The sequence below is a fragment of the Aquarana catesbeiana genome, linkage group LG11 (genome assembly GCF_042186555.1).
Source record: "Aquarana catesbeiana isolate 2022-GZ linkage group LG11, ASM4218655v1, whole genome shotgun sequence".
NCBI lineage: Eukaryota > Metazoa > Chordata > Amphibia > Anura > Ranidae > Aquarana > Aquarana catesbeiana.
The window spans coordinates 50486305-50506575 of record NC_133334.1 but is presented as its reverse complement, the minus strand read 5'-3'; the positions used below and the strand labels follow the sequence as shown (position 1 = coordinate 50506575).

General features: G+C 41.7%; 1 protein-coding gene and 2 non-coding genes across 8 annotated transcripts in view; all 3 read left to right on the top strand.

Moving 5' to 3' along the window:
* CKAP5 (cytoskeleton associated protein 5) overlaps nt 1-20271 on the top strand; it is an 81833-nt gene that overhangs the window by 41148 nt on the left and 20414 nt on the right. For 3 of the 6 annotated variants that reach the window (XM_073604315.1, XM_073604312.1, XM_073604313.1), the window contains exons 9-35: nt 39-143; nt 348-437; nt 522-686; nt 1057-1185; nt 1297-1476; nt 1587-1691; nt 2992-3102; nt 3195-3287; nt 3906-4091; nt 4414-4508; nt 5620-5677; nt 5756-5881; nt 6355-6494; nt 6823-6997; nt 7157-7270; nt 8603-8731; nt 8830-9024; nt 13917-14052; nt 14203-14288; nt 14969-15058; nt 15441-15566; nt 16240-16389; nt 16473-16676; nt 17601-17736; nt 17838-18031; nt 18130-18296; nt 18553-18576. In XM_073604315.1, the coding sequence (XP_073460416.1) occupies nt 39-143; nt 348-437; nt 522-686; nt 1057-1185; nt 1297-1476; nt 1587-1691; nt 2992-3102; nt 3195-3287; nt 3906-4091; nt 4414-4508; nt 5620-5677; nt 5756-5881; nt 6355-6494; nt 6823-6997; nt 7157-7270; nt 8603-8731; nt 8830-9024; nt 13917-14052; nt 14203-14288; nt 14969-15058; nt 15441-15566; nt 16240-16389; nt 16473-16676; nt 17601-17736; nt 17838-18031; nt 18130-18296; nt 18553-18576 (3509 nt within the window). The remainder of the gene's footprint in view (nt 1-38; nt 144-347; nt 438-521; nt 687-1056; nt 1186-1296; nt 1477-1586; nt 1692-2991; nt 3103-3194; nt 3288-3905; nt 4092-4413; nt 4509-5619; nt 5678-5755; nt 5882-6354; nt 6495-6822; nt 6998-7156; nt 7271-8602; nt 8732-8829; nt 9025-13916; nt 14053-14202; nt 14289-14968; nt 15059-15440; nt 15567-16239; nt 16390-16472; nt 16677-17600; nt 17737-17837; nt 18032-18129; nt 18297-18552; nt 18577-20271) is intronic. The other 3 variants (XM_073604316.1, XM_073604317.1, XM_073604318.1) reach the window with 3 other exon arrangements.
* LOC141113108 (small nucleolar RNA SNORD67) lies at nt 15167-15274 on the top strand. Its single transcript, XR_012236735.1, has one exon. It is a non-coding gene; the product is annotated as a small nucleolar RNA SNORD67 (small nucleolar RNA).
* Nucleotides 16713-16819, top strand: LOC141113109 (small nucleolar RNA SNORD67). Its single transcript, XR_012236736.1, has one exon. It is a non-coding gene; the product is annotated as a small nucleolar RNA SNORD67 (small nucleolar RNA).

Genomic DNA, 20271 nt, shown 5'->3' with positions numbered 1-20271 from the left:
TCTTCTAAAAAAAAAAAGATGGTTCCTTTATCTTACAGGTTGTTGGAAAAGACACCAATGTCATGCTTGTAGCCCTGGCTGCCAAATGTCTGGCAGGGCTGGCTGCTGGTCTAAGGAAGAAGTTTGGTTCATACGCTGGACTTGTAAGTATTAATTGTACTACCTGTCAAAGCAATGGTCTTCTATGACATGTAAGATGATTTTTGGTATGTAAAGACCTGAGCTCCGGCTCTTTACTATAGTGGGTGGCCCTATCTTTAAGAGTTCATGTGTGTTTTTGCTTTTGTCAGTCATTTGTATAATAAGTAATTTTATTTTTTCTCTAAGTTCTTAACTTTCTTTTACAGGCTGTGCCAACTATTTTGGAGAAATTCAAAGAGAAGAAACCTCAGGTAGTCCAAGCCCTGCAGGAGGCCATCGATGCCATTTTCCTCACAGTGAGTGTCCATTAAGCATTACTCTAAAAGCTCCTCTATCATGATATTGTGTACATTGGTGTCATGCTTCCCATTTTGTTTCAGACCACTCTGCAGAATATCAGTGAAGATGTCCTGGCTGTTATGGATAACAAGAACCCAGCAATAAAACAACAAACCTCCCTGTTCCTTGCAAGGAGTTTCCGTCACTGCACTCCAGCTACACTACCCAAAAGTTTACTGAAACCTTTCTGTGCTGCTCTCCTCAAGGTATACTTTCTGATTTTCATGGCATAGCATCCAAGTCTTTATAGCTGTCTTAAAGCGTTACGAAAACCACAACCGTCAAATCAGTCTGTATATGCAGTAAAGCATGCTTGTTATACTCACTGTGGAACCTAAGACGTTCATCTTCTGCATGTTTGATAAACTCGCCAGTGCTGGATCCAGGCGTAGTAAATCTTTTCTCGGTTTTCTTTTAAAAAAAAAAAAAAAACATATCTGCCTGCAGTGTGTTTGCCCGTGTTATGGATCTGCTCCAAGAAAAGTGGTGTTAATACTTTTGTCGCCCTCCTAAAATATTAAACTAGACATCCCGGTTATTTTGCATTTATATGCAGTTTGTGTTGCTTCTTTACAGCATATCAATGACTCTGCTCCTGAAGTCAGAGATGCAGCCTTTGAAGCGCTGGGCACAGCACAGAAAGTTGTTGGAGAGAAAGCTGTTAATCCTTTTCTTGCGGATGTCGATAAACTTAAGCTTGACCGGGTATGACTGAGCTGCTGCCTGTTTATCCACAATATATGGAGAACTAGGTCTACTTTATGGAGGTTTATTAAAATTTTTTTTTTTTTTTTTTTTTTTTTTTTGATTATACAGCTCAAAGAGTGTGCAGAGAAAGTGGAGCTGGCCTATGGTAAAAAGGGAGGTGCTGCTTCTGGAGAGAAGAAGGAAACAAAACCTGCTTCCGCTCCTGGGAAGGCTGCTCCACCTTCAACGGCTCCTGAGCGAGATTCTGCCAAACCTGGCATGGCTCCCAAAAAGCCACCTGCAGCCAAGGTATGTTTAGTCTGTTTTCTGCAGTGAATTCAATACCTGACATCTCTCTGCTGCAATGTCTGCCCTGACTTATTATTAATTTTTTTTTTTTTTTTTCCCTCATTTTAAAGCCTGGAGGACCTGTCAAAAAAGCCAAACAACCCGCAGCTGGTGGTGGTGCTGCAAAGGGCAAGAAGGCAGCTGAAAGCAAAGAAGTTTTTGAGCAGGAGCTCTCAGTAAGTGTATTTGGAAGACCTTTTATTCAGCAGTTTGAGTGTGTAACTGACCTTCCTAGATATTTTATATTGAGATTGTTAGAAATTGCAATCTCAAGTGCTCTTTCTCTCTTGAAGACCAAATTTGTTTCCATGTGCTTTTTAACTGCTTCAATACTGGACTTTTACCCCCTTCCTGCCCAGGCCAATTTTCAACTGTCAGCACTGTCACTTTGGATTACAAATGAGCGGTCATGCAACACTGTACCCGTATGAATTTAATTTTTTTCACACGCATAGAGCTTGCTGTCTGGGGTATTAACTGCTGGGTTTTTTATTCTTTACAAAACAAATTTCAATTTTTTTTGAAGGAAAAACAGTTTTTCTTCATCTGTTATAAAATTTTGCAAAGAGAATAATTTTTTTGATTTAGGCCTAATGTATACTGCTACATTCAAAAAAAGTATTTATTTTTTAGTCTGTAGCAAATGAGTCCACAAACGTGGTGTGTGTGTGTGTGTGTGTGTGTGTGTGTGTGTGTGTGTGTGTGTGTGTGTGTGTGTGTATATATATATATATATTTATTTATTTTTTTTAACCAAACCATCCTCCTAAATGCAAGACTCAAAACAGCACACAAAACACATCACTTACCTTTAAACCCTTCTCTTCCTTTACCCTCTGTTCCTTTCCATTAGGAACAATGATAAAAATGGGTCCAGACCTGTCTTCCTCATCCTTCACTGCCGGCTTGCTTGGCACTTTCTTAGCAGACACAGCCTGAGGGGGAGGAGGTAGTAAAATTAAATCCAGTTATAGTGTAAACATGGGCAACGAATATATATAATTTTTCACAGCCTTATTACAAAATGAATTATATTCTACAAACCATACCCTATAATGACAATGTGAAAGAAGTTTTATATGAAATCTTTGCAAATTAAGAAAAAAATCCCATGTATTCGCAGCCTTTGCTCAATACAGAGATCTTCAATCGGGCTCTGACTGGGGCCACTCAAGGACATTCACAGAATTGTCCTGTAGCCACTCCTTTTATCTTGGCTGTGTGCTTGGGGTCATTGTCCTGTTGGAAGATGAACCTTTGCCCCAGTCTAAAGTCCAGAGTGCTCTGGAGCAGGTTTTCAAGCCAGAACTGAGTGGTGGCCGAATATGAAACTTCCTTTTTATAAGTTAAAATAAAACTGTTTTTTTACAGTGATATGCTCAGTCGCATCTAAGTCAAAGTGAATTTAGAGATGTTGGATGTTTAGAAGACTGGGTGATTTTTGCCCAGTTCTGAGACTTCTCATTACTCTTATAGCCTGAGGCCTGTGAAGAGAAAGCGGCAGCAGTTCTTCCTGCTTCATGTATGCAGCTGCTGGATAGCGGTAACTGGAAGGAAAGACTGGCAAGCATGGAAGAGTTCCAGAAGGTGTGTGTGATTTTTTTTTTTTTTTTTTTGGTGTATGCTTTTGAATGTTTTAACTTTTTTTGATTTAAAGGACTAAAACATTTTCTATTTAGGCTGTGGAGACTATGGAAAGAAATGATATACCATGCCAAGCTTTGGTCAAAATGCTGGCAAAGAAACCTGGATTTAAAGAAACGAACTTCCAGGTATGCCACCTCTTCTGTTTGGAGTAAAGGGGCTAGGGTTTTATCCTAACTAGTTATTAGCATGAGCAATATATAACTCTTAAATCCAACGTATGAAATGTTTGCAAAAACCCTCAACATGTAAGATCCTGACACAACCCCCATTTTCCCCCCCACCCCCTGGCTAATCACCTGAAGGTGACAGCATAACCCTATCCTCGTGGATATTAAGATATATTTTGTGTACTGTGATGTACTCCAAAAAAAGGATTTTACAGGTAAACCAAAATGCCAGGATCTCCATGAACTGTCCCCCCTGGGAGGATGCCTTGTTTTCTGTGAGAAAAATACAGGGTGTGTTGTCTGGCGCTTGTGCTTGGCTAATGTGAGCCAAGTTAGAGGAACAAATGGAGTATGTGCCCTCTCCCCAATTTCAATAATGTAATATGTGGATGTTTGTCATGAAGTAACTGGCTCATCCCTTAACTGTAAACTACATTATAATTGGTCTGGAATCCTTCAGCAAAGTCTCTATTTTTAGTCATTTTGCTTGTGAGTTTGGTTTCTAGTAGTTTTCTTTTTGCGGCAGTTTGATACAAGTTGTGTGTTTTTTGTTTTTTTTTTTTTTTTTTTTTTTAGGTGATGCAGATGAAGCTACGCATTGTGGCTCTTATTGCCCAGAAAGGCAATTTCTCCAAAACCTCTGCCAATGTGGTCCTTGATGGCCTAGTAGACAAAGTGGGAGATGTGAAATGTGGCGGTAATGCCAAAGAAGCACTTAGCGCTATTGCAGAGGCCTGTAGCCTGCCTTGGACTGCCGAGCAGGTAAGATGGCAATTGGTCACCTTTTTGTTGGATGTAGTAAATCGACCCACTTCAGTATTTTGAAGATGGGGACTGTACCAAAGAATGAACACGAGCAGGTATTCCTTTAGACTTTCTAAAGCGTTGCCTGTCCTTGTGTTTCACTCTATTCAGGAGCTCCCGCCTCACAGCAAAATCTTTGTTTGCCATGTTGTGGTTCATGCTGCTGGTCACTACAGGACTAAGCACTGTATTAGCCAACATGTACAAGGATCTAAAAAATGTTTTATTCTTTAATAATTGAGGTTGGCAGTAAAGCACAACTGCTGCTTTTCTCTTGCAGGTTGTATCATTGACTTTTGCACAGAAAAACCCCAAGAACCAATCTGAAACTCTAAACTGGCTATCAAATGCTATTAAAGAATTTGGGTTTTCAGGGTATGTATTAGATCTGCTCAGTATTAAACTAAACCTCAATTGAAAGCATCACTAAGACCTATAGACACGCAAAAATCTAATTCAATACCATTGTTTTTGTATTTGTTTTTTTGTTTTTTTTTTAATACTAGCATCTGTCAGCACATCCAAAAATCTGGTTTTAAAAGCTGCTGTGCTTTAAAGCAGAGCTGCACCCAAAAGGGGAAGCTCTACTTGCCTGACCCCCCCCCCACGTTTGCCACCTTTTTGGGGGGAGCGTGTACCTGGTTTTGGCAGGTACCCGCTTTCACTTCTGGCTGCTGCAGAGAACTAAGCCGGAAGTTCCAACCCTCCACCCCTCCCCATTCACAGCGCTTTGTGCATGTGCAGAAGCAAACGGCTGTAAAGCTTCAAGGCTTCCCTTAGTCAAGATGGTGGTGCCAGCAACCAATAGCCAATTACCGATAGCTGCTGACTGCCCCCCCCCCCCCCCTTTAATTTCTACATTATTTTATGTGCTATAAACAAAACCAAAAATTTTGCTAAACTATTTTTTACTTTCTACTGTAAACATGTCTAAATAAAAAAAATGTTAAAGTTTAAAAATTAAATGTCTTCATAAATTTAGGCCAATGTGTATTCTGCTACATAGTTTTGATAAAAAAAAGTGTGTGCCTAAGCAGTGTTTGCGTATACTATGTGAGGTTCTTTCACTAAGGAATGTGATGCTTTGCAGGGACAGAATCCATCACATCCCCACTGTCAGGACGAAGCTCTGCCTTGTTTACGTAGGCAGAGCTCCGTCTTCTATCTCTGCTTGAAGATCAGCGATTGCCGGCGGACATCATTGGCCAGTATCTGCTGATTAGCTTCTGCTGTGACCAATCACAGCAGAAGAGGTGTGCCCCTTACCAGGAAGTGCAAAGATATATATATTTCTGCACAGGACGGCTGCACTGTAGCTGTAAACCTACTATGGTGCAGTCAGCAACTGGATACGTTTCAAAGGTGGTTAAAAAGGTTGCAGCATGCAATGAGGTAACCTTGTCTTCCAGGAGCCCTTATTAATGTTTTATATGAATTCTTCACACCAACATACTGCTTACAGTAACTGATGCCAATTCCTTTTCAGGCTCAATGTCAAGGCTTTCATCACCAATGTAAAGACAGCCCTTGCTGCCACAAACCCAGTAAGTAAGCTGTAAGAGCGAGAATAAACTTCTAATGTTGGAACTACTTTTGCTAACTGTGTGATAACATCCTTACAGGCTATTAGGACATCTGCCATCACCTTGCTGGGTGTGATGTATCTTTACATGGGGGCGCCACTGAGAATGTTTTTTGAAGAGGAGAAACCTGCTCTTTTATCCCAAATTGATGCAGAATTTGAGAAGGTATGTTGTGTACCCACTTTGAAACTGGGCAGATCCACTGTCTCTAGTAATTGATGCAGAGCTTCTGGGTTACCTGTACTTCCCACACGCAGACGTGTTATATGTTTTATGTTCTGATTTAAGGCTTCTCATATTAAAAATATCTTGTGCTGCCATTGTTCGGGGAGCACAGCTGAACTTTTGATATAAGCCGTACCTTAAACAAATCAAAACTACTAACAATATTTTGCTGAATAGGAGGAGTTAAATGATACATTTTAAAAGCGATTATGCAGCAAGCAGAAGGATGACCTTATCGTAGGCTGGAGTTGTGGTGTACTTTAAACTGTTGCATTCAAAGTCAATGATTTGGTAATTTGATCAGCTGGGAAGTTTAAATCGTATTACTTCCAGTACAGAATGAGGAGTGCTTGCAGTAAAGTTACATGTGTCTGAATTTGTGTCAGATATTGGTATGATTTTGAAATTGATAGATGAAAGGACAGACCCCACCACCTTCAACCCGAGGATCTTCCAAATCTGGTGCAGGGGGAGACGAGGGTGATGAGGGAGAGGCGCAAGAAGAGGACTCGCCTGCTGACGTCATGGATCTGCTGCCCCGGACAGATATCAGGTGAAAAGCGCTCTTAAAATATGCATGTTTTACTGTAGGTTATCTTTTAATATATGTATGTATCTAACATTTTTCTTTTTAGAAATACACCTACAAAGCAAAAACTTTTGAATATATTGCCATGCGTTCTTCCTACTAGGCATACGGTTTTAAATTTGTTAATTGTGTAATGTCAAGCGTAAAACATACTTTTACAATTCGGCATTGGTTTCTTGTGTATTTTAGTATGTTGGGTAAAGCATAGCATTATATAAAGTACCTCACAGTACATTCCAGTAGGATTGCAGACTAAAAGTGTTCATATACCCCTTTTTTTGTTTTTCTTTAGTGACAAAATCACTATGGATCTCGTATCAAAGATTGGTGATAAAAATTGGAAAATACGCAAGGAGGGACTCGATGAAACGGCAGCCATTGTGAACGAGGCCAAGTTTATCCTTCCAAATATTGGAGAGCTTCCAGTTGCACTAAAGGGCCGTCTTAATGACTCAAACAAGATCCTGGTAAGTGTTTTATGTAACATTTGCATCGGTTTCAACTTGAAGAGCAGCATTTGTTGCTGCAAATCTGGAAGGATTTCTTGGTATGCCAAGTTTTTTTTTTTTTTTTTTTTTTTTTTTTTTTTTAATCTTTTTTTTTTTTTTTTTGTCTTTTTCTGACAGGTTCAGCAGACATTGAGTATCCTTCAACAGCTGGCCACTGCCATAGGTCCAAACCTTAAACAGCATGTTAAGAACTTGGGTATACCGATCGTAACTGTCCTTGGGGATAGCAAGGTGGGTAACCTGTGCTTAATTCTATAGCTCTCAGCAGCCTGCTGACCTTCAAATGTGAAGACTTTGTGGCAAGACCAGCTATTTCTTGGGATTTTGCAATACTGCAAATAAGATTTGTTGCTTCTATGGAATAGCTTCCTTGCTGGCTTAAAACACTGTAGTTTTTCTTGCTAGCAAGGAAATGGACGCAAAACAAGTGCCTTGTTAAAGTTGTTAGCAGCTGGATTGCTTGCGTGACATAGCTGCTGTCAGCCACGAACCAAATCTAGCACAGGTAATGCTGTATACCTTTTTATTGGGTGCAAAACTTTCACAATCCTCGTTTTAACTCTAAAGGTTCCAGTGATGGCAATCCTGTCTCTAGCTCTCATGTGATCACGTGACCCATAGGCTTGGTTCACACCTATGCAGTTTGCTTTTGATCTGTTTTTGCGGTACAGTCAACTTCTTTTTTTTTTTTTTTTTTTTCCTCAGACTAAAAACTGCAAATCGCTGCAAAAACAAACTACATGCTTTTCTGATGCTTATTCGTTGAAGTATATTGAACCACAAATGCACAGTTTTGCTTTTTAAAAAAAGCCCCTTACTCCTTCCAAAAAATACAGCGGCTGGAAAAAGCATAGATGTGAATTTGTCCCTTAGGAAACCTTGTTAAATGGACTGTAGTACATTTCTGCAATAAACGCATTGGTGTGAACCAGGCCATAAAAGCAGCTCAGCAGTATTCTCGGTCTTATGAGTGGAGAGGAAATGTATGCTGTTACCACTATTCTGACTGTTTTTGTAGCAAGTTCAGTCTTTAAAGAGGAACTGCTGTTTGCTCAAATAATTTGTAATAAAAACTTCTTTGCTTTTTTGAAGCTTTCCTCCAACCACTTTGCATATTATTTATAAAATGGTTGGAGGGAAATATACTGTGATTCTATACTTGCCAAATATGCTGCAGAAATCTCCCTCCACTGAGTCTGGCTGCATCCATTTTAACACTGGGCAGCTGAAGCTGCTGCCTGTTTACTTCCTGGATTTACACAAAGCGGCACACCACCAGCTCTGCAGCTCTCATTGGCCCCTTTGTGACTCAGCCCCCTCCTTCCTGGCAAACTCCCATGAGAGAGCTGTGGACGGTGTCATAAGCCTAGGCTTTTTTACCAGATAAGAAACAGGAAGTGGGCTGTATAAGGTATTTACTGACAGAAAAAAATGTTTTACTATCCAAAGTTAAAACAAGGGCAGAAGATTTAATAGATGGAAAGATGAAAAAAATGACTGAAGTTCCACTTTAAGTTTTAGATTTGTATGAGATTGAAACTAATCCGCTTTCCCTTTTTTTAGGCAAATGTTCGGGCGGCAGCAATGGCGACTCTTAATTCTTGGGTGGAACAGACTGGTATGAAAGAGTGGCTGGAGGGAGAGGATTTGTCTGAAGAGCTGAAAAAGGAGAATCCTTTCCTGAGGCAGGAGGTAGGATATTTGTAAATGTGTTTTATATATACAGGCAGAATTTTTTTTTTTTTTTCAAAACAATGTTACTAATGTATTTTCTCTTGTTTTTTTTGTAGTTGCTAGGGTGGCTGGCTGAGAAACTGCCTACATTGCGAACTGTCCCTTCAGATCTTCAGTTTTGTCTTCCGTATCTGTATGGCTGCTTGGAGGACCGCAATGGGGATGTACGAAAGAAAGCCCAAGAGGCCCTGCCCATGTTCATGATGCATATAGGATTTGAGAAGATGTCCAAAGCTACTGGAAAGCTCAAGGTATTTTGTTTTATCACCTATGACCAGCAGGCTTCTAGGTCACCTTTGCGATAGCTAATCCGTTTTCTAATCTGTAGTAGGTGGATGCTGTACAGATTTATCCCTCTGTTTCAAGCCAAGCTTCTCAGCCTAGGTTCACATATGTGCGATCTCAGACATCGCATGTGATTCGCACCCGCACTGCAGGTGTCAATCACGTGTGATGTCTGTGCAGTGCGAGTTCAGCCATACAGTTGTATGGCTGAACTCTCATTGGATTTGCACGAAAATAGTGCAGGGACTTTTTTCCCCTGCACTAGAATCGGATCGCATGGGTGTTTTCACCTATGCGATCTGATTCATGTGCGAGTTCGCACTGCGATCTGTGTTCCGATCTGGGGGTGTCATTAACAATATATTGACACCTGCAGCAGTTTGAGGAGGGCAGTGTGAACTGCCTGCGGGAGAGATGCGGGAAACCAGTGCTGTAATCGCGCTGATTCACGCATTGTACATATGTGAACCTAGGCTCAAAACTGTGAAATGGAATTCCTTCTTGGTCACTTTTCATTGATATTAGCGATCACTGGTAACCCAATCACCTCAGATGGGTACAACCAGTGTGTTTGCCAAAACGATGCAGCCCTGTTTATCAACTTGTGTTAGAGTTGTCACTTTTTGTACACTGCCACCATTAAAGTGGAAGGCAAGTCACTGCCACCAATAAATCATTTTTGGCTTGCATTCCAAGCTAAGCTTAAAGCGGTTGTATGCCCCGCTTTCACGTTTTTACCTACAGGTAAGCCTATAGGTTTAGGAGATATTCACCTTGCTTGCAGCTGCTGACGTCAGCGGCGCATGCACTCTGAAGGTCCGGCGGATGCTGCTGGAAAATCAGAGCTCCTTGCCGGAAAGAGGACTCCCGCATGGCTCCAGCCACTCACAGCGTCGGAGCCGTGAACCTGGAAGAAACGCCATGGGGAACATGTCTGCGGTGACCGGGAGGCGGTGCCGGCGCTTCATTCTTAGGTATTTCATGAGCTAGTATGCGGTGTCTCAGTGTCAGCTCTTGATTGGATAGATTGATAGCAGCGCAGCCATTGGCTCCCACTGCTGTCAATCAAATCCAATGATGTGGGGGGCGTCCTACTTTCTAGACTCAGGAGCGCTCCTGCAAGGTAAAAATTTTCAATAAACAAATTTTCGGCCGTGAGCACAAACGATAATGCCATCATGTAATGACCGATAAATCATTCAGCGAACATGATTGCATTTTTTGTTTTGTTTTTTTACATATACCTAGTGCAGACAGTTCGGATGGGAAACACATTAACTGTTTCAATTTATCGTTCAGCAGAAAATTTCCAAACTTGTCCTTTGTTTTTTCGGCTCAAACGTCCCAACGATTATCGATTTTGTGCCCATTAACTGGCCGAAAAACAAACGAACTGTCTAAATGACCGAATTTCGGCCTATTCTTCGTAGTGTATGGCCAGCATTAGTCTCTGGGTGCCGTTTTTCACTGTTTCTGCAGGGTTTTCTGCAAAAGGGGTTCAAATTATAGGACTGAGTGCAGCTGTCTTCTGCGTGGAACATGATGCGCTTTGCTTTTCCCACCATCTCTTGCCATCCATGGCTCAACTGTTACCAGCTGTCTAAGTATTGCACATCGGAGGCCCTGCCTCTTAGCCCGAGCCTGTATGTTGCCTTGCCCCCCACATGGATGCAACATATCTGTTTCTAGTCAAGTGTAGAAACAGTCCTGTTGTCCTGAGTGCCCCTAACTATACCCGATCTGTTCTGGGGCTGCTTGCAGCTTTTTAACTGACGGGACCAATATCTGCTTCCTCCAGTTCTCTGCTCAAAGTCCTCTGGCTCAGTCGAAATGTAGCTGGATCCTGTCCCCTTTTTAGCTGGGGTTTTGACCCCAGATTATTGGCTTCTGAACTGATGGCCACAGTTTGATTGTGAGTTGCTCCAGTCCTTGATGGATGAACTCATTCCAGAGGAGTCTGTCTACTGCTGTTTTATGCTGAATCTAGAGGATCAGCATGTGCATAGGACAGTGGAACCCCCTGTGTTTGTGTTTCATTAAAAAAAAAAAAATGATCCACATGGTTTTTGAGATGAAAAGTAATATCAAGGATGCTACTAGTGGCAAGAGTACCCATCTTCCTCAGCAGAAAAAGCCTAAAGAACAGACTGCGAGTTCTTCTCATCCCTTTGTTTCTCCATGTGCTGTACTTCCACTTGGGACCTTCAAGCTTGGCTCCCTGTCCATTGGAAATGTCTCCCATTTTGTTAACGTGTGGATGGCTTGCATCTCAGACAAGGTGTAGAAGGTGGTGTCCCAGGGCCACAAATGGCTATTTTGCCCCCTCCTTGGTCCCGCACCTCAAAGTCCGACGTGATTTAGTCTGTCGAAAGTCCGGCCGTGTGTACACGACATTAGGAGTACTCTGCTGTGTGTTCCTACCTCTCTTCTTGATAGTACTGACCCCTTCTTCCTTTTTTTTTTTTTTTTTTTTTTTTTTTTTTGGATATCTTTCTTCCTTACCCTCTGCCTCTTCTGAATCCTTTATTGGTCCTTATCGGTGAACTCCATCCTCACTTGAGTTGGAACTCTTACCATCAACCTGCCCAGTTGACACTTTGGCCAAAAGGTCCATGTCCTTCCCTTACCCCCTTTCCCAATACGTCATCATTCCCTCTACCTTGACTAAGGCCTCTGTTCCAGCTGAAGAAAAACCATGCCACCACCATGCTTTACTGTGGGTTTGGTGTTCTTTTGGTGATGTGCAGTGTTTTCTCGCCAAACATATCTTTTTTGGAAATATGGCCTAAAAGTTCAGCCTTGATTTCATCAGACCAGAACACATTTTCCAACATGCTTTTGGGAGACTTCAGATGTGTTTTTGCAAAATTTAGCCATGCTTGTATGGCTTTTCTTAAAGGGCTTCTTAAGCGTCTTGCCACTCTACCCCATAGCCCAGTTGCTGTAGGCCTCTTGGCAGCCTCTGTGACCAGTTTTTCTTATCTTAAAATCAATTTTGGAGAGCATTCAGTACTTTGTAATGTCACTGTTGTGCCATATTTTCTCCACTTGATGACTGTCTTCATTGTGTTCCATGGTATATCTAATGCCTCGGAAATTCTTTTGTACCCTTCTCCTGACTGATACCTTTTTAATGAGATCCCTCTGATGCTTTGGAAGCTCTCTACGGACCATGGCTTTTGCTGTAGGGTGCGACTAAGAAAATGTCTACATCACAGAAACAGGATAATATATATATATATATATATATATATATATATATATATATATATATATATATATATATATATATATATATATATATTCTCCTCCTATATATATCTATCTCTCAGATGTTGGTCTGGGAGTAGTACTGGGTACCTTCTTGGTGCAGGGGATTAGGTTGACATCAGTCTTGTGGTCATCTCATAGGAACACAAAGGTAGCTCTGATCCTTTTCTAGGCAGAGCTTATAGCCTTGTTCACTCCATTCCAGATGTGGGCAATTGTCAGGCAGACTTCACCTGCACCTGGGAGTGGTCCCTACTTCTTGGTGTTCCAGGATCGGTCAGTTGAGGGACCGCGATGTAGACCCTCCAGGTTCAACAAACTGGACAGGTTTCTCTCCAGGCACAGTTCTTCTCTAGCAGCAGTGGATGTGCTAGTGGCTCTGTAGGATCAGTACACCCTGATATGCCTTTTTCTCCCCTGGAACTTCCTGTCAGTTTCAGATGATGGAGCTGTGTAGGGCATTTCAGTGATCCTAGTATCTCTGGACTGGCCAGGGTAGATGTCTTGCATCAAACTGGTTTCTCCTGGCATATCTTTTATGGGCTCTGCTGGATTACCCAGAATTGAAATGGTATCCTGAGTGGCTGACTTTTTAATGGTGTGGCTGTTGAAGCCCAGCTTCTGCTGGACAGGGGCATCTGAGTTTGTAGTTCCTTAAAGGCTAATTTCACCTTTTTAGGACCGTATTGCATGTTTATGCTATAACATGCTTGTAGTGACCCGCCTCCAGTGCTCTCTGTTATCACATTTTAAAAGCTATGCGGTACTCAGTGCACACCGCCGCTTCAGTCATTCGGTTTCCTGTGAATGAATTGGACTACAATTGCCGTTGGCATCTGCTGCTGATGGCTTGTAGTTCTCAGTGAACTGCGGGGTGCTGGTGAGCATCCTCTTATTCCATTGATTTCTTCCTGCCATTCAGTAACTGCCTGCCCAATACGGAGGTACAGGCAGACAGGATCCATGCATTGCACCTGCGATCTACTGATCATGGATGCAATGCTTTTAAAGGCTACAATGTAAAAATTCACTTTTTGCAGAAGAGAAAAAAAATGTGCATTTTTATTTTTTTTCAAAAGGGAACTTATCCTTTTTTAAAAATGCTTAAAACGAGGGCATGGTGGATTAATTGTTGGATACCTGCCTAGTTTATGAACTGTGCAGGGTTTTGGCTTTGTTTAAAGAGTGTGGTGCTGAGCAGCGCTGCAGGTATTTACTCAAAGATTTCGCTGCGGAAGGAGGTTCATAATCAATTTCACTGAAAAAAGGATGTCTTTTTAACCATGTGCCTGGATGTAGAGCTAGAAATGTGTTTACAGGATTGAAATGTTACACCATTGGCCCCATGCATCACAAACTGTTTGCCCAATTCAAATATATATATCTATATCTCTCTCGCCTTGTTCCAGCTATTGAGTCAAATGAGGGAGATAAAAATGATGCCTCTGTTTGAAGTAACTAACACCGGCTACTGTTAATTGTTGTTTTAAAGTATGTAGAAGATGTACTTGGTCACTGTAGACAGATGTGCTAGACTTTGAAAGAAATATCTGCCCAGCTTCAGCATGTGATATACTTGACATTACAGCCAGCATCCAAGGACCAAGTTGTTGCCATGTTGGAGAAGGCTAAAGCCAGCATGCCAGCCAAACCTGCTCCTCCTGCAGGCAAGACCAGCACCAAACAGGCAGCTGCACCACCTTCAGCTCCTGCCTCAGCTGCAGGTAAGTGTGTAATATTGCAGTAGTTGACTCGCTGTAGTGTGTGTGTCTTCTACTTTTTGTAAAAAAAAAAAAAAATTTTGGTTCCTGTATAGGAATTAAAGGAACTGCATTGCCACTAACATATTTTTTTTTTTTTTTTTTCTGGACTAGCTGCATATGACGCCGGACCACCAGCGCCTGAGGGTAAGCCAGACCCCAAAAAAGGCAAACCAGGTGCCCCACTAGCTAAAGGAAAAGTAAGTTGCTTTAATGTTACGAGTTTTGTTGTCTAAATGTGCAATGTATTTAAGCGATTAGTGTTGCTTCATTTTATTTTTATATATTAAACAGGTTACGGACTTGTCAGATTTTTTTTTTTTTTTTTTTCTTTCCCCCGTGGTTGGCCAGGAAATATTAGATAGGACACATAACAATAAAACGCTGATAATGCTCTTAAAATTTCCTTGGTCTACCCAGAATTATGTTTGTGCTGTAGTGTTTAAAGTTTTTGGCTGGAGTTTGCCTTTCTTCAAAACCCTAAGACTTCCTCCTAAACAGAAGCAGTTTTATAACTCTTCTCCTTCCCGAAATCACCCCCATCTCCCTCCTTGTGGGTAGAACTACTATAGCTAAGAGTCTATGGACTTGGCTTCAGCTGTTGGAACTTAAATATAGCGACCATTGTAGGAGGCCTAGGCTACAGAGTCACTGGGCCTTCTGTTTGGATCCCAGGAAAGTAGAGAAACTAAAATTGCACGAAGAATGTGTTCCTGTACAGTGCTGGAAACCTTTTTTGCTTAATTTTGGGCTCCTCCGCATTTCCAGGTTCCCATGAGAAGGCCCAGTGACACCATAATTGTTAGAAGCTCTTTTTCAGGCTTGGACAGCAGTTTTGTGCATAATATCTTTGTGTAAATGTGGAGTCCTTTCTCTGTAGACCCAGTCTGTGTCATCAGAGGGTAATACCAGCATGACCCCAACGAAAGTAAACACCAGCATGTCCAAAGCCAAGACAGCTAAACAGGCGGTAAATAAAATGTCACTGGAAAGGATTGGATTCTATTATTGCACGTGTGTGTCTTCTGTCCTGCACTCTAGCTGTATTGGCGCACACACTCTGTATAGGTCTCTTTGGATGGAGGATGATGAGTTGCACTTATGGGTGCTGCGGTGCTGAGCATTGCACACCTTGCAGAGCCAGGCTGCTGACATAAGCATGTGCACAGGGGCCAGCTGACTCCATATTGTATCATATCACTTTCTCTAACTGATCTCAGTGCTGTACTAGGCATGACTGAGACCTAATCCACACATTTTCCTTGAGGCACCACTAATGAGAACTTTCCAGTCATTAGTTGCCCATGTTTACACTATAACTGGATTTAATTTTACTACCTCCTCCCCCCCAGGCTGTGTCTGCTAAGAAAGTGCCAAGCAAGCCGGCAGTGAAGGATGAGGAAGACAGGTCTGGACCCATTTTTATCATTGTTCCTAATGGAAAGGAACAGAGGGTAAAGGAAGAGAAGGGTTTAAAGGTAAGTGATGTGTTATTTTGTGTGCTGTTTTGAGTCTTGCATTTAGGAGTATGGTTTGGTAAGAGGAAAAGAAAAGTTACTGCGAGTACCCTGATGACTTTATTTTGTTCATCTGTGCAATGTCTCCTTGTCTAATACCAGTTGTGTGGGAGGGGGACTGCTCACACGAGGAATCAAATGAAATGCAGCTGGGCCAAATGGCAAGCAAGCATCTTGCAATAAACTGAAACCTAGACCCCTTGTACACGGGGGTGTCTAGCTGCTTTGTGTCTGTGTCCCTCCTGGTGTTTTAATTTGCCTAGGAGGGACAGATGTAGGATCCTGCTGCCTGCAACATGTCAGGCTGTGGTTGGACATGGCTAAGCATTTTACCAAGTGGAAGTTTTTATTTTTATCTTTTTTTTGGGGCTCTGTGTTCAGGAATTAATGCCTGGAACATGGGTCTTTGTTCCAGGCTTTTATCCCTGAATGTATAGACCTCTAAACATGCGTAAGATTTATGGTGGATTGCCCAGTTGGAACGATCAAAGTGTGTGTGTGTGTTTGTCGTCTCCCTACCAAACCCCCCCCCCATTCTCTTCCAGCAGTTTCAAGAACCCACTAACTATAGCAGGCTTAAATTTACTGTTGTACTGTGTTTCACATAGTCATTGAAAGTTGGCTTTTATTACAGGTCTTGAAATGGAACTTCCCGACCCCTCGTGATGAGTACATCGAACAGCTCAAAACTCAGATGTCAATGTGTTTTGCAAAATGGCTCCAAGATGAGCTTTTCCATGCAGATTTCCAGCACCACATAAAGGGCATAGCTGTGATGACGGAGGTGAGCAGAAATGCTTTGGTACAGAAACATATCATTATACTTGCAAATATACAAGCTTATTTTGGTTCTTGGTGTCATTTTAGCATTTGGAGAGTGAAAAGGAAGGTGTTATGAGTTGCTTGGACCTCATCCTAAAATGGTTCACTTTGCGTTTCTTTGACACAAACACCAGCGTTTTGATGAAGGCCTTGGAGTATCTGAAGTTAGTTTTTGCTATGCTTAGCCAAGAGGAGTACCACTTAACAGAGTTGGAGGCCACCTCTTTCATACCATACCTGCTGCTGAAGGTGAGTGATTTTCAGCAATTTGTCTGGTGGCTGCTTGTGGAGGATGATGAGTTGCACCAAGGGCTCCATGGTGCTGTGTAACTGTGGAGCTCCAGAGCCATGGTGTTGACAAAATCATGTGCACAGGGGCCAGCTGACTCCATAATGCTTCCACCAAAGTTCAGCCTTTCTGAAAAACTAAGAATTTTGAGGGTAATCAGTTTGAGCTCTGTATGATCTCTTGCCAGTTTATCAGGATGGCTTGGTACTCTAAGAAATGTTCTGGACATTTTGTGTGTTCAGTTTATGATGGTTCATAGTTAACATCAGTTTCTAGACAAAAAATTGTTAGTTTTTGTAATAGTTAAGCCAACAATGCTTTAGCTCCCTTTAAGTAGTGCTATCAATTTGGGCCCTTGTATGGGCACACAGATGGCAATTTATTAGCAGTAGGGATTTTGTTTTCATATGCCATATGAATAGGTGTTCTCCTTTATAACCTCACAGATGGTGCTTGGTAAAAAAAAAAAGCCAAAATACCGCTTGCTAATATGGTTTCCAATAGGACCATCTAGGTGACCCTATAAATTTTACAAGATGAAGCTTGGATCTGCCTTTCCCCAAACAGAAGTCCCAACCTTTCTTAGTCTGCAGTTACTTTACGTTCCTGCTACTTGCTAGGGAAATGGGTGTTGCCTCTTTTAGGCTCAATTTAAAGCGAGCGCCGGGATTAGGACCGTTCAAGTGTATTAGCTTGAACATTGGTCCATGTCTGAAAGCAAAGTTCATAACCTGTTAAAGAATTGTGCCCTTTATCACTACATGCAAGGTTCCCCTTAAAGTAATCTATAGTATTCTTGGGAGAGTTTTAGGTGTTTTTTTGTTTTGCTGTAATATGGTACAGGGTTATTGTAAGCTATACCTGACATATTATTCCACACTTAGGTGGGTGAGCCAAAGGATCTTGTGCGGAAGGATGTGCGTGCCATACTGACTAAGATGTGCCAGGTGTACCCAGCTAGCAAGATGTTTAATTTTGTAATGGAGGGGATCAAATCCAAGAACTCCAAGCAGCGGGCAGGTAATAAGGAGCAAACTTTTTTTTTTTTTTTTTTTTTTTTTTTAAATGTTGGGAGGAATATTCTATGCGCCACGTCTGCAATTGTTTTACCTCCTCTATAGAATGCCTAGAGGAGCTGGGCTGCTTGGTGGAATCCTATGGTATGAATGTTTGCCAGCCGACGCCTGCCAAAGCTCTTAAGGAGATAGCTACCCAGATTGGAGACCGTGACACGTCTGTACGCAATGCAGCACTCAACACCATCGTGGCTGTTTATAATGTGCATGGGGAGCAAATCTTCAAGCTCATTGGAAATGTGAGTTTATCTTTATGGATTGGTGTATGTGATGGTAGTTGCTAAATACCTAGCTGTGGATAGGTGTCCTTATTGATTATTTTTTATTCTCCCTGCAGCTCTCGGAGAAGGATATGAGCATGTTGGAGGAGCGAATAAAGCGTGCTGGGAAGAAGACAGTGGCTGCCCCAGCTAAACCAGTGGAAGAGAAGCCTCAGCGTGTTCAGAGCGCCAATGCCAGCCTGTCCAGGAAAGCACCACCTGAAGACATGTCTTCAAAACTCAAGTAGGTTCAGCTTTTGGCTTGCAGTACTTCCCTCTAGTTTGTTGTGATTGTATAGTAGTCTCTTCCAGTTTTTGATGTGCATTAAACCCAGTTTGTTCAGTTTATCTACATAAATTGTAGTGTAGTAATTGGGCAACTTTATTGGTTGTAGTGGTTTACTGTACTTGTCTGCATCCTATGTTTTGCTAAGCCATTGGGTTTTTAGTTGCATGCCTCTAAATACTCTGTTCTTCTATCACTGCTTCTCTTGGGACAGAATTATGTATCGCACTTATAGAATGTAAGTAACCTTTTCTACTTTTCCTTTTTCATCTATCTCTTCTATTTCACTAGTCATTTTTGCACTATGAAATTGGAGCACCTGTCTGTTTTCAGTGATCTACAGTTACGCCTGGATATTTTGTAGCGCTCACAAAAGTCATATTTTTCTTGTATAACAGTGTGCTATTTGCACAAAAAGATCGGTTAAATAGCCATCCTTAGAACAATGAGCCAATACGTTTGAAAATGCAGGGGTGAACCTGTTAGCAGATCTTCATCCTGCCCATTTACTAACAGTAGTTTTATTGTGAATGCCATCCCAATGTGTTGTGCAGTAGAAAAAAAAATGCATTGTAAAAAAAAAAAAAAAAATCCTGTGTGAGAGAGAGATAGAATATTAAAAAAATAAATATCTATTGTGCAAGCAAGCTTTTTATGAAACTTTCATAAAGCTTCAAGCAGCTTTCTCTCAGACTTAAAACCCCCCTTCAGCGCCCACTTTGAAACTTTATACACAGATCTTAAGTGCTAATTGTCACTTTAAACAAGCTGCTAGCAGTCTTCATCGGGTTTTCAACCAGCTTCAGGTAGTGCCTGTTAATGGCTTGCTTTGAAGTGGGCAATCGGCACTCCCATTAGGATCTGTAGGGTTTATTTTACCAAAGCTGGAAGCATAGAAACCTCAGCTTGTTCAATTAACCACTTCCGGACCGACTCATGCCGATATACGTCGGCACTTTGAAGAGAAATATCGTTATAGCTGCAGCTAGCTGCCATAACCCCAGTATCCTCCTTCAGTGAGCGGTCCGGTTTCAGATAAAAGTGGTCTCTGCGGCGCAAGATCACTTTTATCGACGGGAGAGTGCCTCCCCGCCGCTCTCCGGTGCCCTCCGCCTCTTACCGGAGCCGTCGGTAGCGGCGGAGGTGAATCGTGTCCTCTTCCTGGCTTGGTATGGAGACAAGTGAGGGGAAGATAGCCCCCACCTGTCTCCATACCATTGCAGGGCGGAAGCGACGTAAAAACGTCACTCCCCCCCCATAGCTCTTAAAGCAACTTTTTTTAAATTTTTTTTGCCATTACATGTTTTTTATTGCATTTTAGTGTAAATCCGAGGTCTTTTTGACCCCAGACCTCATATTTAAGAGTTCCTGTCATGCTTTTTTTTCTATTCCAAGGGATGTTTACATTCCTTGTAAATAGGAATAAGTGACACCATTTCTTTAAAAAAAAAAAAAAAAAGTGTAAAAATAAAATGAGGGGGGAAAAGTTTTTTTTTTTAAACTCGTCCCGCCAAGCTCGCGTGCAAAATCAAACGTATACTTGAGCAGCACCCGCATATAAAAACGGTGTCCAAACCACACGTGAGGTATCGCCGCAATTGGTAGAGTGAGAGCAATAATTCTAACCCTACCCCTCCTCTGTGACTCAAAACATGCTACCTGTAGAATTTTTTTAAACGTCGCCTATGGAGATTTTTAAGGGTAAAAGTTTGTCACCATTCCACGAGCGGGCGCAATTTTGAAGCGGGACATGTTGGGTATCAATTTACTCGGCGTAACATTATCTTTAACAATATAAAAAAAAATGTGGCTAACTTTACTGTCACATTTTTTTAATTCAAAAAAGTGTGCTTGTAAGACCGCTGCGCAAATACGGTATGACAAAGTATTGCAACGACCGCCATTTTATTCTATAGGGTGTTAGAAAAAAAAA